This window comes from Nerophis ophidion, linkage group LG13 (genome assembly GCF_033978795.1).
Source record: "Nerophis ophidion isolate RoL-2023_Sa linkage group LG13, RoL_Noph_v1.0, whole genome shotgun sequence".
NCBI lineage: Eukaryota > Metazoa > Chordata > Actinopteri > Syngnathiformes > Syngnathidae > Nerophis > Nerophis ophidion.
The window spans coordinates 28590618-28609439 of NC_084623.1; the positions used below are offsets into that span (position 1 = coordinate 28590618).

Genomic DNA, 18822 nt, shown 5'->3' on the forward strand with positions numbered 1-18822 from the left:
CCGAGTACCCGGAGGGAACCCGCGCAGTCACAGGGAGTACATGCAAACTCCACACAGAAAGATCCCGAGCCCAGGATTGAACTCAGGACTACTCAGGACTTTTATATTGTGAGGCAAGGCACATGCACTAACCCTGTTTATAACTGAATAAATTTACATTTGCATAAACAATTGTTTTCGTTTGTACAATGAAAATCTTACTTTGAAGGGTGGACTAGCAAAGTAAGATTTTCATTGTACGGCAAACTGTCTGTTTAACTGTACATATGACAATAGACAATCTTTAATCTTGAATTTTTTTATTTTTATAAATTAAGTAACATTTATGACACACATTTTCCAAAACACAATATAGAATGTCGCCCTGCGATGAGGTGGCGACTTGTCCAGGGTGTACCCTGCCTTCCGCCCGATTGTAGCTGAGATAGGCGCCAGCGCCCCCCGTGACCCCAAAAGGGAATAAGCGTTAGAAAATGGATGGATGGAATATAGAATGTCAGATATAACTGGATAATGCATACATATATCATTTGTTTTCAAAACGGTTACAAAAAAGTGGGACCCCAAAAACTTACTGTGGGATCCCATTTTTATGTCTTGATGGGGCCCCTGGGACCTCATTTTAAAAAATTTTAGTGCCAACACTGATGGAGTATTGGTGCAAAACAGCTGTGGCCTGCGTCCGGTTCGAATACTTATCAAATGTCATCCTGGGGGCCATAGCTAATTAATTTGCGGGCCGGATCTGGCCCACAAGCGTTGACTTAGACTTAGGAACTATTACATTCTCGTATAATGTCAACAACTGAACTTATTTTATCTGCTTGCACATTTCCATTTAAGTTGTGAATATTTACTTTTTTAAGTTTTTGCCTTCCTTTGATAGTCTGTGAAGCACTTTGAATTGCCTTGTGTACGAATTGTGCTGAATAAATAAACGTGTCTAGCTTTGCCTTCTCTGCCATTCCAGCTGTTGCTGAGGAACTGACCAAGCGAGTTCAAGGAACGAGTGTCTTCCTCTTTGGCTGGGCAGACGAGCCACTTCAGCGCGGCCTTGCGCAAAGGAGAAGGGAGATGGGATGGTTCAAGAAGACATTGGACTTGAGTAGCATCAAACCTGATATGGGACCTATACCACAGAAATCCTTTGGCCTCACAGGTGAGTCCAACCTGAAGGTACAGTAGGCTTCAGTATACATGTCATATCAGCTGGAATAAGAGTATTTTTTACCATGAACATACATTTGAATCACACAAAAACTCTATGAATACCACCGATATTATGTGTTGAATGTCCTCTCAGGTTATTTTATTATTATATTTGTTATCTGAATAAAGCGGGGAGGAGAGAATGGAATTTTAACAATGTACCATATTTGTTTAACTATACGACACTTTTTCCCCCTTTGTTCTGAACCTTGCGGCTTATAAAACGGTGCAGATCATTTATGTATTTTTTCCATTAACAGCTATTATGTTTTGTATTTAACAAAAAAGGTTTTCAACACCGACAGACACAACTGAAAAGGTGTGTTACTGTTCTGTGCTATAGACCCACCTTTTGGATGACTTCGTTCACTACAAGTGCTGAGGGATGAACAAGTTTTGTGCCTTAAACGAAAGTATATTCTGTTTCGTCTACTATTTGTCTATAGCGTTTCTGCTTGAAAGGATTCTTTATTCATCAGTCCAAGTAATGTTTGTAAATTGTACAATATATCTAAAGCAATTTATACTGAGTAAACCGTCCTATTTGTGATGTCTGTAGTCTGTGTTTCCGTATTTTCAGGCACTTTTGTACATGCTATCGTAATGTAATCAAGCAAGGATTGTCAGCATTAGTGAATATGCTAAAATGTTTACCAGTGTCCGTGGTCGTATTATTAATTTACAATGGCATTTTTTTTATATTGTTTCAATTTCGTGAATTCACCAAAACATTGAGTTTAGTCAATTTAGCTGATTGGAAAACTGGCTTCGGGATCTAGCGGGTCCATGAGAATGACTTCTGTTTTGTTTGATCAGCCATTGTACTGCATATGACCGGAACCGTTTGAAAACGGATAAAGTATGTAAATTATCATTTCCAAAATCGTTCTTACGGGTATATATATATATATGGCTAATTGTCCGATGCAGCTAATGAAGCTAAAAATATTAATTTCTTCTTAATATGTGATCGGTGCTGCTTAAATACTGTTGCGCTTTATGATAGTATACAAATGAAGTATGCATTAACATTAGCATTACCAGCGCTTGAGAGAAGACCAAGTTCCTCAAAATCTGGCGTGTTCTGTTAAGAAGGTCCCACTGCTCATGTGCTTACATCCATCCTACTACCCCACCCGAGGATAGCTGCTTGGGCTTCAGTCCAACAAAACCGAAAGTTAATCTATGTGTGTGTCCATGAGCTATTGCGCACACATGCACACACTTTGATTGATTGAAACTATTATTAATAGATTGCACAGTTCAGTACATATTCCGTACAATTGACCACTAAATGGTAACACCCGAATAAGTTTTTCAACTTGTTTAAGTCGGGCTCCTTGTTAATCAATTCATTGTACATGTACATGGCACTTTTTTTCACCAACAAAATGCAAATTCAATGTGGAATAGTGATCTTATATTCTTGATTAATTGATTTACAAAATGAGATCCATTGTCACTCTATAGTTTTTTTAGGTATACCATATCTTGGTACCATATCTTTGCATAATGCTTTTGCTACTGTTAGTGCATCTGCTTTTCCTGTAGTACAAGTACCTGGGAGTCCACTTGAACAGCAGACTGGACTGTAAGGACAACTGCAAAGCTGTTAACAAGAAGAGCATAAGCAGACTCTTTTTTTCCTGAGAAAGCTTAGGTCCTTTAATGTGTGCAGCAAGCTGTTGGAGATCTTTTATCAGTCTGTTGTGGCCAGTGCCCTGTACTTTGCAGTGGTTTGCTGGGGCCGCAGCATCAGCAAAAGTTGGAGGAGTTTGTGTCAGTGAGGGAGGACACTGGACAAACTGCTGGCCATAATGGACAATCCTGCCCACCCACTATACCAGACAATTGAGGGACAGCGGAGTTCATACTCCAACAGGCTCCTTCAGTTTCGTTCCCATAGTGTTCGATTCAAGAACTCCTTCATTCCGCACTCCATCCAGCTGTATAATCACTTGCCATACAGCAATAGATGATATCTGTCTATTGCCTGACACCTTCTATGTTAGCTACTTCTCTTTGTTCATGTCTGTTTTCCGCTCTGTATTTTAAGCTGCAGCTGTTACATATATCGTAATATAGTACATGGTAATTGTTATATATTGATTATATGATATAAACATATAATATAATATATCAGTATATATCATATACTGTACATATGTTATGTAAATATTATGTGTAGATGTTATATTTTATATTGCTTTATATTTTATATTGCTTTTACTTGCATTGTCTTTTCCATCATTTGTAACTGAGATACTGTGTGGAACAATTTCCCTTGAGGATCATTAAAGTTTGTCCAAGTCTAAGTCTAAATATTTCCACCCATTTTGAGAATGCATCTTACTTGCAAATGGTTGTCCATCGATTCGATGATGACCATCTTCTTTTATTTGTGAGTCTGCTGATGTTTGAACAGTCCGATCCTGGATCCACAGATGCGGTTACAGACCGGGCATGTGAAGGAGGTGCTGGGGGGAGCAGGGGTGGCTCGGCGAGCATGCCTCTTCGCACGCTTTGCTGCACGGTGTTGTGTGCGCTGTTCCTCTATATAATCCACTCCCTGTGAGGAGTGGGAGCGCCAGAGGTCTCGGCAGGAAGCAAGTTCCTCCAGTGAAGAGGGGTTGATCTGGCATCTCTTCAGTGTGGTCTTCATTTGGTCTTTGAACCGCTTCTTCTGCCCACCAGCACTGCGTTGGCCTAGGTGCAACTGGCCATAGAGGATTTTGCGTGGGAGTCTATGGCTGGGCATTCGGATGACATGCCCCAACCACCTGAGTTGATGTCGGGTCATGATGGACTCCACACTGCAGCTGCCTGCCCTCTCCAGCACTTCTGTGTGCGGCACTCTGTCCTTCCATGTGATGCCAAGGATCTTCTGCAGACATCTTACATGGAAAGTCTCCAGGCTTCTCAGATGGCGGCTATAGATACTCCATGCCTCACATCCGTACAGTAATGCAGTGATGCATACTGCTCCGTAGACAAGCACTTTGGTATGGAGTTTGAGGTTGCTGTTCTGAAAAACCCTTCTCCTTAGACGACCAAAAGATGCTGATGCTTGCTTGAGGCGGTTCTGGATCTCGTCATCCATTGAGCAGGTGTCAGACATGCTCCCCAGGTATTTAAAGAATGCATCTACTATGACCACACAATACTGTTTTCATTCACTCTTATTTAGTTCAATAACATCCATTCATAGATGTTGGAATGGGTATTGTGGTTTGGGGAATTGGCCTCGTTGTGGGCGCATATTCCCCTGTGGATTGTGTGTGGTCATGCATGCCTTACAAAAATGTTTTGAATAAGAGGTAAAACTTCCTTCCGTATAAGGGAACGTATCCCTCCTGTTGAGCCATGAATACATCCATGGCTCAATACTAATGCCTACTTATAAAGATGTTTTGGTAAGATTGGTTTATTGTCTGGACATACATTGTTCAATGTGGCTTTGTTTTTTATCCGTTGATCTTTTTCTTTTGGATGACTTTGTTGCTGCATATTTTTTAGTATATCATTCATGTCACTAGTAATTTGCATTTAGTAATTTGATGGTAATTTGAGAGCTTGCCACACTTTATTTGCTGTGACAACCGCACATCCTGTTCTATTTTTTCCATCTTCCCCTTTTCGTGCAGACCCGTCTACAAACAGTACTTCTCCCTCCGTGGGAGGTTGGTCTTGTAAGTCAGGTCTGGGTTTAGTTGTTTGTTCTGCTAACTGTTGACAGTCTTGTGGTTCTCCATCACTGGGGTCAGGAATTAATGTTGCTGGATTAAATGTTGTGCATCTCTCTATTGTCAGATGTATTTGAGATAGTAACTTTGCCATACAGGATAAGTGTCCAGCTGGCGATAAGAACGTTAGATTAGTTTGTAGTAATAGTGCCGACAGAGCATGAGGCACTTTTACGGTCAATGGAAAAAGGTCCTGAGTAGTCTGGGGTTCAATCCCGGGTTCGGGATCTTTCTGTGTGGACTTTGAATGTCCTCCCCGTGAATGCGTAGGTTCCCTCCGGGTACTCCGGCTTCCTCCCACTTCCAAAGACATGCACCTGGGGATAGGTTGATTGGCAACACTAAAATTGGCCCTAGTGTGTGAATGTGAGTGTGAATGTTGTCTGTCTATCTGTGTTGGCCCTGCGATGAGGTGGCGACTTGTCCAGGGTGTACCCCGCCTTCCGCCCGATTGTAGCTGAGATAGGCACCAGCGCTCCGATGACCCCAAAGGGAATAAGCAGTAGAAATGGATGGATGGATGGGTAGAACAATACAATTTGACTACTGCTATCAACTGCCATAGATGCTGCCACTACAGCTCGCACACAATGAGGAAGTGCGCATGTTACACAGCCTAATTTAGATAAGAAGTAGGCCACAGGCCTTCATTTAGCACTATGCTGTTGTAGCAACACGGATGTCATAAAATGGCCTCTGCAGTCTACCATTTGTATGAACGGTTTGCTATAGTCTGGTAAGGCTAACGTGCTGGAAAAAAATTTTCTTTTTATTTCACAGAATGCTGCCTTCTACAGGTGATGACAGTTTTAGATCTTTTTCATTGAATAAATTACTTAATGGAGCTACTATTTCAGCGTAATTTGGTCTCCAACTTCTTCAGTAATTAGTTAATCCTAGAAATTACATAATTTGTTTGCATGCATGGTTTTTGAATAGATTGTCGGACCTTTCGCATACCCCTGAGGTAGTCTTGTATAGGTTTATCTTCTCCCTTCATAAGTAAAGGCAAACCAAAATTGACTTTCTTTATGTGTTGGTATCAAGAAGAATACATTACTGATGTCAATCACTGTGAAATGTGTCGCATCTGTTCTTAGATTGTTCATCAATGTGTATGGATCTGGTACACATGGTGCACGTTGTATTACTGCCTTATTTATAGCGTGCAATTTTTGTACAATTCGCCATCCACCTGAGGGTGGTTGCTTTTTAACAGGAAATATTGGGGTATTACATGGTGAGTCCTCACATTCTATTATAACTCCTGCTTTGATTAGGTCTTCTATTACATGTTTTATTCCTTGTAATGCATCCTGTTTTAGTGGATATGGTTTTATGCATGATCTATATTCTGCATTTATCTATATTGGTCTGATTTGTACTGGTTGTATATTTTAAATTTTACCCACATCGGTATGTCCTTTTGACCAAAATCCTTTTGGTATTTGGTCTATAAGTATTTCTTCAGCTTCAGTCAGCAGCAGATGTCAGTGTTTTGCGTCGGGTTCCAGATGTACTCCACTTTGTAGAGTTACAGTCCAGAACAGACTTGTTTTTATCGTTCCAGTTTCTCTGTTTTGTCTGAGGTCTATTCCCAATTAGTCAGATATTCTCCTTTCGTTACTAATGCTCCTAGATATTTCCATTTCATGTCATAATCTTTGTACAGTGATATATGTGGTGCAGTATACATTCTGAACAGGGCCGACATGGGTGCAGGTAGCTTTACAGCCGCACCAGCTGCTGCTTCCCCGTCAGTGTCCAGATGTGTCCTGGAGTCTCTTTCTCTAATTTCTTTTGAAGCCAAAATCTGGTCCGTCTCTGTACCACATGGTCACATGTAATTCATCAATGGTCATGCTGTCTTCTATTGTCACATGTTTCTTTCCCTCATTTAGCAACGCTGTTGCTGTGTTTAATGGAGGTGTATTTTTCAGATCAAGGGAGTACAAGTATTTGGGTCCTCCTACTCCTACCAGTACGCATATGCCTCCTCTCTCTAATTGGTGTCGTCTTTTAACAGTCATTCCTCCTTCATTATCTGATACCCATCATGTCTCGTCATAGTAGGTTTACTGGACAGTCTGGGAAATTTATGATTGGCATGCTACATGAGTTTCCTAACTGGTCTCGCAACCATACTTTTTCTGTTTCTGCTACTGTCAAAATTTCACCACTTGCTGCTCTTGCAGAAATTTTATGTCCACTTACTTTTATTCCTGGAAAATGTTCTCTACATGTAGTTTTACATGCTGTGGTGTCACACAGATATTTGATTTCTCTGCCATTTACTTCGATTATTATTTCCGTTTTGCTTACTGTTTGCTCATCTAGGTTTTCATAACTTAGCATGTCCTCATGATTACACTGGTCATTTCCTTCGTCTTTTGTCTCGGCCTTTGGAAATGTGGGCTTCTCCTGACCTAGTCATGAAGAGTAACCCTGGTTATTGTCTTTACGGTCTCGCGCGAAATATCCTTCTTTGCCACAGCACCAACATGCAGTAGGGTGTAACTACTGTTGTTGTTGTTGTTGTTGTCCTCTACCTAAGTTTGTTCCACGTCCCCTAAACTGTCGTCTACCACGTCCTCTATTTTGGTTTAAATAGATTTCACTATTTTCCTCCTTGTGGTAGAATGTGTCAGTGCCTGCTTTGACCTTCTTTCTGTTTGTAACTTTTTCTGCATGTAATACATGATTTATGTATTCATCCAATGTAATGTTTGTTTACCCACTCATGTATGGCTTGTCTGGAGTTTGCATGCAGAATGTTTTTAGTTGTTGTTGATAAGGTCCTTGTCAGTCAGTCCACTGTGTTGTTTAAATGTTTTCCAGTCTTAGTTTATAATCTTCAAATGGTTCTTCATCTTTTTGTTTTGTTCTTCCCAATTCACTGTAAGTTGCTCTCTTTTGGAACCTTTGTTCAACTTGTGCGATTAAGTCTCGCACTCTATTTCTTAGGTCGTCATGGTCAAGCTCCAATGGTATTCTTCTTCCGTTTTGCATGTCTAGTCCCATGGTATCTCAATTGCCTCTTACTTGGTGCCATTTCGGCCCCAATGCAGTCCTCGAGGTAGTCTGTGTCTCTATCCCGTTAAGGTGATAGGATCTGCAGAGGTTTTCTATTCCCTCGATGAACTGTGTTGCATCCTCGGTGTACGGTGTTACCTCTAAGGCTTTTTTAACTTCTACCAACTTTAATGTCTTGTGTACTAAGTGTTGGGACTTGTCCCTGTTCTCCTGCACATGGATTAGCCACTTTGATTAATGGATATAATTTGCCATTGTCAAGATTATCGTCACGAGTTGGCGTTTTAAGTTCGGGCAAAAACATTGTGTGACTTTGCAAATATCCTGATGGTTTTTTTTAGAGCCATAAATGTATAAAAATAAGAATTACAAAAAAACGAAAATCTATGCAGCTGTTTTTTCTGGTAAATGTATTTACATTCATTCTGGAAACAGAATCTCTCTCACAAATTGACATTAATACATATACCTAACATTTGAGAGAAGTATTTTAGCATTGTTATACTTTTGTCAAACAAAGACTTTGACTTGGATTGTTTCTTCTTTGCAAAGGATAGTTGGGACGAGCCAGGCGTGAACGTGAGTACATTTTTATTAATATTCTAACAAAACTACAAAACAATTCTAGGCTATAAAAAACAAAAGACTAACATAAAGGCTACAAATTACAAACATGAAACAAAAACACTTGCACTGTGGCATGAAAAAAACAAAACTTGCACTGAGACATAAATAGAAAACTTACGTGGCGTGGACAAAAAACGAACAGCATAGCAGGGCATGAAACAAATGAATACGGGATGTGTAGGTACGTGGAAATGTGGGAAGTTGACAGGCTGGCTACCTGGTAACTGTAGCTTAAATAATAACTGTGATCATTCCAAACAGGTGTGAGGGCTGAGAACAGGGTCGTGACTTGAGGGCAAGGTGAAAATCAATGAGTTGGCATGGAGACGAAAACAAACCAAGAAGTGCAAAACAGAACTGAGTGTCCAAAAAACAAAACATAACATGACCAAAACAAAACATGATCCATAGGCGTGACAGAGCGCCCCCCGTTAAGGACAGCTCCCAGATGTCCCAAAAACAAAACTATGAACGAAAATTATGGGAGGGCGGGAGGGGGAAATGGCGGTGGGTCGCCAGACCACGTGTCCCCAGGTGGCGGCGACGCGTAGAGGCCCGCTGCACCTGACAAGGTGGGCGACCCGAGAAGGGCCATATCCGTGGCCGACGAGAAGGTCGGCGCCCTTGGCGTGGCGGACGACCACGTAGTGGCCACATCCGTGGCCGACGAGGAGGCGGACGTGTCGTCATCGTGGCAGGAGGCGAAGCTTTGCATGGTGCTGCTACTGGCGGCGCTGGAGCTTGACGTGGTGCAGGCGCTGGGGCCCGACTTTGTGCAGGCACTGGAGCTTGGCATGGTGCAGCTACTGGCAGCACTGGTGCTTGGCGTGGTACAGGCACTGGGGCCCGGGGTGATACAGGCGCTGGGACCCGGGGTGGTGCAGGCTGTGGAGCTTGTCGTGGTGCAGGCATTGGAGCTTGGCGTGGTGCAGGCACTTGGCGTGGTCTTAATGCTAGCTGTGGACTTGGTCTTTGTGTTGGACTGGGACTTGGTGCTGGACTTGGATTTGCTGCTGGACTTGGTGCTAGCCTTGAACTTGGTGCTAGCATTGGACTTGGTGCTAGCCTTGGACTTGGTGCTAGCCTTGGAGTAGTGGCAGGTGCTAGCCGTGGTGCAGGTGGCGGTGGCCTAGCTGGAGGCTGTGGCTTGGCAGGCCGAAGAACTGGTGGTGGCGGCTGTGTTGGCGGCTGTGGCTTGGCAGGCTGAAGAACTGGTGGTGGCGGGCGAGCTGGTGGCTGTGGCTTGGCATCATCTGAACAGACCCCAGCCCTAGCCCCCCCCCCACCCCCCCAGCCCCTTGAAGGGGCGGGTACCAAACGCGCTCACCGCGATTCGGAACAGTCTCTTGGGGTGGGCGGAGGGAGGTAAGGAGGGGGGCAGAATCCTCCCCTTTAAATTGTCCAAAAAGTCTTTCTTCCTCAGGCTTTGATTGAGTGGGTGAAGAAAAAAAAACATTTTGTGATGTGGGCGGGGAGGAGAAGCCGCACTGGAAGAACCTGGCAGTCAACGCTGGGAGAAAAGTCCTGCACTTCTTCTGCGCATGCTCATGCGCTGCGCCGAGCCGCCGCCGAAACCTTCGTGTCCCAGGTGGTGTGACGTCACCGCGCAACGGGCAAGGCGCTGAGGAGGACGTCCGGGTGGCTTGCGAGTGGGGGAGGAAGCGGTCTTCTGCGTCCGTCAACTTAGCCAGAAGTTGCCCCCATGCCACCATAGCTTTGGGAGGGAGATCCTCTTCTGTCAGCTCCGTTTCGTCCTCGCACTCCCATGGCTGGGTGTCCGCTCTGAGTTTCAGGAGGATCTCCTGCTTGTCTTTGTCGGAAAGGAATACCTCGTACAAATTTCCTGCGAACAATCTTTTTCTGCTGGTAACTTCTGTCAATCAAAGACTTGGACTTGGATTGTTTCTTCTTTGCAAAGGATAGTTGGGACGAGCCAGGCGTGAACGTGAGTATATTTTTATTAATATTCCAACAAAACTACAAAAAGGCGAACAAAGGGCGCTCACAAGGAGGTACGAATTCTACGCTACAAAAAACAAAAGACTAACATAAAGGCTACAAATTACAAACATGAAACAAAAACACTTTCACTGTGGCATGAAAAAACAAAACTTGCACTGAGACAATACAAAACTTACGTGCCGTGGACAAAAGACGAACAGCATAGCAGGGCATGAAACAGGTGAATACGGGATGTGTAGGTACGTGGAAATGTGAGAAGTTGTCAGGCTGACTACCTGGTAACTGTGGCTTAAATAATAACTGTGATCATTGCAAACAGGTGTAAGGGCTGAGGACAACAGCGTGACTTGAGGGCAAGGTGAAAATCAATGAGTTGGCATGGAGAAGAAAACAAACCAGGAAGTGCCAAACAGAACTGAGTGTCCAAAAAACAAAACATAACATGACCAGAACAAAACAGGATCCATAGGCGTGACAGAGCCCCCCCATTAAGGACAGCTCCCAGATGTCCAAAAAAAAACAAAAACAAGACTATGATCGAAAGTGAATTTGAATATAAACCATGAAACATACAAAAAAAGAAAAAAACGCTTCAAAATAAGTGAATAGCAAAAGTACAGTTGAACATGGCCGTGTTACATTTTGCTAAACAATGATGTTTTATACATTAAAACAATTCAGTAGATACCGTTATAAGAGGAAGTAAAAATAAAATGAAATAAAGAACACTTTGGCCCAAAATGGCTGACATCAATCAAAATATCAAATAATGCCAAAAAATGGAAATACAACAAAAACTGCATTACATTTTACAATCAGTACACAATATGGTATACAACAATATTTACATGAACAAAACAATGTGTTGATGTCACAGCAGGTCTTGAGTATTTTTTTTAAAATACATTTTTCTATTATTTTGTCTTAACTTTGCACATTGTTCAAGCCATATCTCAATAACTATTTGATAGATTTTCCTCAAAACTATGATGATTATAATTTTTTTAAGGTTGTTAAGCCTTGGCGAGAATGAGGACTCAGGTGCAGAGGTGGGACGATTGACACATGCTTTATTTCAGCAGTTTTCTTATATCTCTCTTTAGATAGAGCTATTTAACAAAAATCGCGACAAACTCTATACATGACGCACTAGCGTAACAAAAGATACATAGCGTAGGGCATAAAACAATAAACGAAAAATCCCTCCAAAGGGAAAAAAAAGGCACTAGCAAACTTCTTAACTGATATAACAAAAAAATAACAATGTACAAACCCCGTTTCCATAGGAGTTGAGAAATTGTGTTACATGTCAATATAGAGGGAATACTATAATTTGCATATCATTTTCAACCCACATTCAGTTGAATATGCTACAAAGACAACATATTTGATGTTCAAAATGATAAACATTTTTTTTTTTTGCAAATAATCATTAACTTTAGAATTTGATGCCAGCAACACGTGACAAAGAAGTTGGGAAAGGTGGCAATAAATACTGATAAAGTTGAAAAATACTCATCAAACACTTATTTGGAACATCCCACAGGTGTGCAGGCTAATTGGGAACAGGTGGGTGCCATCATTGGGTATAAAAGCAGCTTCCATGAAATGCTAAGTAATTCACAAACAAGGATAGGGCTAGGGTCACCAATTTGTAAGCAAATTGTCAAACAGTTTTAGAACAACATTTCTCAACGAGCTATTGCAAGGAATTTAGGGATTTTACCATCTACGGTCCGTAAAATCATCAAAAGGTGCATAGAATCTGGAAAAATCACTGCACGTAAGTGATGATATTACGGACCGTTGATCCCTCAGGCGATACTGCATCAAAAACCGACATCAGTGTGTAAAGGATATTACCACATGGGCTCAGGAACACGTCATAAAACCACTGTCAGTAACTAAAGTTGGTCGCTACATCTGTAAGTGCAAGTTAAAACTCTGCTATGCAAAGCAAAACCCATTATTCAACAACACCAAGGAACGCCGCTGGCTTTGCGGGGCCCAAGCACATCTAAGATGGACTGATGCAAAGTGGGAAAGTGTTCTGTGGTCTAACGAGTCCACATTTCAAATTATATTTGGAAACTGTGGACGGGGTGTCCTCCAGAACAAAGAGGAAAATAACCATTCGGATTGTTATAGGCGCAAAGTTCAAAAGCCAGCATCTGTGAAGGTATGGGGGTGTATTAGTCCCCAAGGCATGGGTAACTTACACATCCTTCGAAGGCACCATTAATGATAATGGTCCATACAGGTTTTGGAGCCACATATGTTGTCATCCAAGCAACGTTATCATGGACGCCCCTGCTTATTTCAGCAAGACAATGCCAAGCCATGTGTTACAACAGCGTGGTTTCGTAGTAAAAGAGTGCGGGTACTTTCCTGGCCCGCCTGCAGTCCAGACCTGTCTCCCATCGAAAATGTGTGGCACATTATGAAGCGTAAAATACGACAGCGGAGACCCCGGACTGTTGAACGACTGAAGCTCTACATAAAACCAGAATGAGAAAAATTTCCACTTTCAAAGCTTCAACAATTAGTTTCCTCAGTTCCCAAACGTTTATTGAGTGTTGTTAAAAGAAAAGGTGATGTAACACAGTGGTGAACATGCCCTTTCCCAACTACTTTGGCACATGCTGCAGCTATGAAATTCTAAGTTTATTATTTGCAAAAAAAAATTAAGATTATGAGTTTGAACATCAAATATCTTGTCTTTGTAGTGCATTCAACTGAATATGGGTTGAAAATGATTTGCAAATCATTGTATTCCGTTTATATTTACATCCAACACAATTTCCCTACTCATATGGAAACGGGGTTTGTATGATAAACTACAAAAAGGAAAATCGCTCAAGCAGAGGAGGAGACAAGAAGCTATAAACAGAAAGTACGCTATATAAGCTAAGATAACTACAAACTAAAGCGCTCCAAGAGGAGGAAAAAAGTAAGGGAAAGCACTATGAAATTAGCACAAAAAACTGACCAAAAAACTTTAGCTAAACAAAATCACTTTCTCAGAGGGTACAAAGAAATCAAGGAATAGGCGAGGCAATATGTGGAAGATGGCTGGAGGTAAGTGATGAAACGATATACTCTGGCAACTAGACATGTGAAGACTAGGACTATATACACATGAGGGAGGGTGACACAGGTGAGCACAGTCAGACAATCAGAAGGGACATCAGACCAGTGACACAGGAGGCAGGGGAAGTGGCCTGAAACGAGAAGAGGATTAGATTTTCAGAATAAGACAGGAAGTTTGCCAGATAACCCCAAAACAGGACTTCCCTCACCACGGTGTATTAGTACACGCCCCCTCCCCCTCCTCTAGGGCCGACCCCCGACGATCCAGGCTGTTCAGGGGGGTCTCTTTAGAGGTCCTTGATAAGAGTGGGGTTGACAATGTAGCGGGACGGAACCCACTGTCTCTCTTCAGGTCCGTATCCTTCCCAATCAACTAGGAATTGTCTGCCCTGGCCCCGGTTGTGTACTGCCAACAAGCGTTTCACCTTGCAGACTGGTCCACCGTCGATCACTTCGGGTGGTGGAGGGGACTTGGTGGCTAGGACAGTGGTGCTTTCTTTGGCTGGTTTGATCTGACTGACGTGGAAGGTGGGATGGACGCAGAGTGATCGGGGAAGACGAAGCTGAACCGCTGCAGGTCCGACGAGTCTAGTGATTGGGAATGGGCCTACAAAAAGTGGTGCCAGTTTCTTTGATGGGACCTTGAGGCGTAGATCCTTGGCTCATAGCCAGACTTTCTGACTGGGCTGATAGGCAGTCTCTTGCGGTCTGCCGCTCTCTTCATACGATCTCCTTGTCTGTTCAATACCTGGCAGACGGCTTCCCAAATACGGCGACAACGTAGGACCATGGCATGGGCGGAGGGGACAGACACTTCCAACTCATTCTCTGGAAAGAGAAGGGGCTGGTACCCTAAGACACAATGAAAGGGAGAGAGGCTGGTGGCTGATGGAGGCAGCGAATTGTGCGCATACTCTACCCAGACCAGATACTTGCTCCATGTGGAGGGGTTTTGGCAGACCACGCACCGGAGGCCGGTTTCCAGCTGCTGGTTTAGTCGTTCGGTCCGGCCATCGGCTTTCGGATGATATCCAGAGGTTAGGCTGGCCTTTGCTCCAATGAGTCGGCAGAACTCCCCCCAGAACCGTGATACAAATTGGGGCCCCCGGTCTGAAACAATGTTCTTGGGGAATCCATGAAATTGGAACACATAAGTCGTCATAATTTCTGCCGCCTCCTTGCCGAACGGTAGTTTAGGCATAGCGATGAATCTGACCATTTTGGAGAATCTGTCAACCAAAGTGAGAACAGCGGTGTTACCTTGTGAGACCGGGAGCCCTGTGACGAAGTCCAAAGAGATGTCTGACCACGGTCTGGAGGGAATGGATAGTGGCTGGAAAAGTCCCATGCGGGACCTGGAAGACGTCTTTTTCCGGGCACAGACCGAACACACCTCTACGTACTCCTGGACCTCAGTCTGCATGGCTGGCCACCAGAACCGCCGTGAGATCAGAAACATAGTTTTTTTTAACTCCCGTATGACATGAAAGCCACGAGGTGTGAGCCCAATGAATCACCCGGGAACGTAGCTCAGTGGGGACAAACAATCGATTATCAGGGCATCCCCTAGGTCAGTGGTACTCAACCTTTTTTCAGTGATGAACCCCCTGTGAACATTTTTTTAATTCAAGTACCCACGAATCAGAGCAAAGCATTTTTGGTTGAAAAAAAGAGATAAAGAAGTAAAACACGGCACTACGTCATCAGTTTCTGATTTATTAAATTGTATAACAGTTCAAAACATTGCTCATTTGTAGTAGTCTTTCTTGAACTATTTGGAAAAAAAGATGTAAAAATAACTAAAAACTTGTTGAAAAATAAACAAGTGATTCAATTATAAATAAAGATTTCTACACATAGAAGTAATCATCAACTTAAAGCGCCCTCTTTGGGGATTGTAATAGAGATCCATTTGGATTTATGAACTTAATTCTAAACATTTCTTCACAAAAAAAGAAATCTTTAACATCAATATTTATGGAACATGTCCACAAAAAATCTAGCTGTTAACACTGAATATTGCATTGTTGCATTTCTTTTCATAGTTTATGAACTTACATTCATATTTTGTTGAATAAATATATTAATAAAGGATTTTTTAATTGTTGCTATTTTTAGAATATTTTAAATCTCACGTACCCCTTGGCATACCTTCAAGTACTCCCAGGGGTACGCATACCCCCATTTGAGAGCCACTGCCCTAGGTGATGGGGTCACATCTTGGCTTGCTTTACCTCAGTTTCTATTGGCCAAGTTAGTGGAAGGATGGTCTCAGGTTGTTTGGCCTCAAGCTAGGGGTCGAATAGTCGTGACAAGGTATCTGGATTGACGTTACCTGTACTAGAGCAAAAAAGAAAAGTGGTTAGAGAAAAGCACCCACCTGGTCTGGCGAGAGTTGAGTCTCTTAGCCTTCTTTATCTCGTTATATCTCACATTCTATATTGTGTTTTGGAAAAAGGTTGTGATATACGTTACTAAATTCATTAAAAAATAATAATAGAAAAGAAAACACAATTTTTATGCATATGTACATTTATTCAGTGATACATTCATTCACTTTCTTTTTTTCTTTCATGGATCTAAATTTTAAACGCTGCCGGTAGGTTTTTTTTTCTGTATTTTTGTTTAATAAATTGTGGGTGTATTTATTTCAGTATTAAAGTGTAAACACAATTTTGCTTGGGTCATGAAATGATGATAATAATGTGCCAGGGAATACATACATTATTTATTTGATCCTTAAATCTTTAGAGTGTACATCAACTTCAGATATATCCCTTATTTCTAAAAATGTTTGTTTTCTGCCCTTTTTGTCAAAGAAAACTAAGTTTTTTATGGCACAAAATATACACACAAAATATACAAAATCGTCCACAAAAATTATTTTTCAAAGTGGAATATTTGATGTGAAGTAATCAGAGCCTTGGATTGGTCAATAACTCATAAAAAACATTGATTTTAATTAAATATTACGTTTTGAGCAATGACAGTTGTAAAGAAAAAAAAACAGCTTTGTGTTATTAGTCAACATTGCAACTTTTTCTAAATTACATTTCACCTGTAAGCTATAACTTTTGTTATGTTTTTGCTTATTTTAATAGTATATTTAGAACGTGCCGTGAGCTTTTAAAACATTAGCTACGGGCCGCAAATGTCCTCTAAGCCACACTTTTGACACCCCTGCTTTAAATAATAAAGAATTACATCTGATAAGTCTATCTATAAAAAGCAGAGACTGGCGACACATGCGCGTTTATCATAACGCACAGTCAGCATCTCTGCTTCAGTAAACAATGACAGTGATGACGTCACTGTCAGCGATGCGAGCAACACTTGCTAACTTGTCAGCATCTTCTCTAAAAGACTCCTTCTGAACACCGCTCACATATTAACACTTCAAAAGGCACATATGTGCCTCATTTGTTGACCTGCAAAGTATGATTTTTGGGTGGAGGAGTTTAATCGGGTGCTGGTTAGCGTGGACCTAACAGATAGCCTGTCTGCATCCTTGCACAATGTTGATGCAGCAGGAGATAAAAGTGAAGTTTCCATGGACTCACAAAGACTAAAATAAGTCATTTACTGGAGACATGGCTGTTAGTGGAAGTAAAAAAGGTTGACTTTACACTCACCTTAGTGTTTACCATGACGTATTTCTTTTGACAGCCCCTCAAGGTAAAGTTGTTCGAGTGTAAACTTAGGCAGTATTTTTCCTTGATAAAACTTTTGGCGAATCAAAATTTAAGAAATTGTATTGGAAAGTTCATTACTTTGAAGACGACCGATAAAAACGCAATAAACGGTGATGGACCCGGTTATCTTTTCCAAGTCACGACACTGACATTGTCTTTGTGACAGCACGCTTGTTCCCGCTGTCACCGCACTTGTTCCCGCTGTCAGCGAGCAGGTGCATCCTCGCTCTCCTGGCCAGAGAGAGAAAGAGAGACGTGCCGGTCCTCAAATGACGGCGTGATAAGGGCGCATCGTCACAATAAACAAAACACCGGCGGAAAGCAATAATTGATAAAAAAATAAGCAAACTGGAGTTTTGACCCGGAAAAGACAGGGTCAGTGAAAAAAAGTACAAAAAATCTGCATCCTGGGGGACACGCGAACTTCCGAAAATGCGCGTCCTTTCTGATTTTAATGCGTAAAAAGACACAAAAAGTGCGTTAACGCAAACATTGTCTATGTTATTCATTTTGCGTTAACTATGACCAAAATGCGATTAATCACAATTAAATATTTTCATTGTTTGGCACCACTAATACAAACTCATTGAGGACTCATTGTGTTACGTTCCTCAAGCAGAACTGAGTGCACAGAAGAATGCCTCCCTACGGATTCCAGTCAGCTAAGGTTAAATATTTTTCCTAACATATGATGCCATAAAGTTTACTCTGCTTTTGTTGCAGGTGTTGGTGCCAGTCCTTACGTCATGAACTGCAATGTCACTATCGACACGAAAGATGTAAGAATAGGACGAAACATTGCTGTGGCTATTAGGGAGTCAACAGCAGGAGGCCTTCCAGGTGTGCAAGTCCTGGCCCTGCCTCACGAAGGGGCTGTAGAAATTGCCTGCAATGTGGAAAGCGTGCTAGGAAGTCCACCTTGCCAAATGACGGCAACAACAAAATGGCCAACGTTCAATATTGGAGGTGAAGCATATTTTCATGTCCCTGCTTCTCTCATCACTGCCAGGGTTGCAGATCTGGCAAGTAGGCATGGCGTTGGCATAAAGGGCACTGCCTTGGTGGGGTTTACCCCCCATGAGTGCAAAGGTTTGGCAGAGTTGGCTCTGTCTCAAGGGATTGCAGACTTTTGGAGACAACAACGTGGGATGTGCATGTGAAAATAATAATTTCTTGGCACAGAGCATATTTTGTGTACTGTTAAAACATCAGAACAATTTATTCTGTTGTCGTCTTTACTGACAATTGCTAAAATCTTGCAACATTTTAATAGTGCGCATAGAACGAATTATACCTCACAGTGTAAAATGTGCATAATGAAATTAAATACATCTCAGAGGTGTGTTTATAGTTTGAATTGTGTCTTGTTTTGAGCACACAGTAGACAATACTTTTTTTGCGTAAAGTGAAGATCTATTACACAATCTAATATGGACAAAATTCGTTATTTCCCAGTGTGTTTTGAC

The 18822-nt window shown here is 42.0% G+C and overlaps 1 protein-coding gene across 3 annotated transcripts in view; it reads left to right on the forward strand.

Moving 5' to 3' along the window:
• ftcdnl1 (formiminotransferase cyclodeaminase N-terminal like 1) overlaps positions 1–18713 on the forward strand; it is a 48614-nt gene extending 29901 nt beyond the window's left edge. For 2 of the 3 annotated variants that reach the window (XM_061918723.1, XM_061918724.1), the window contains exons 5-6: positions 971–1159; positions 18080–18713. In XM_061918723.1, coding sequence (XP_061774707.1) covers positions 971–1159; positions 18080–18516 — 626 coding nt within the window. In that variant the 3' untranslated portion in view covers positions 18517–18713. Of the gene's footprint in view, positions 1–970; positions 1160–2760; positions 3332–18079 lie in introns of those variants that run through there. The other variant, XM_061918725.1, reaches the window with a different exon arrangement.
• The last annotated feature ends 109 nt before the right edge of the window (positions 18714–18822 follow it).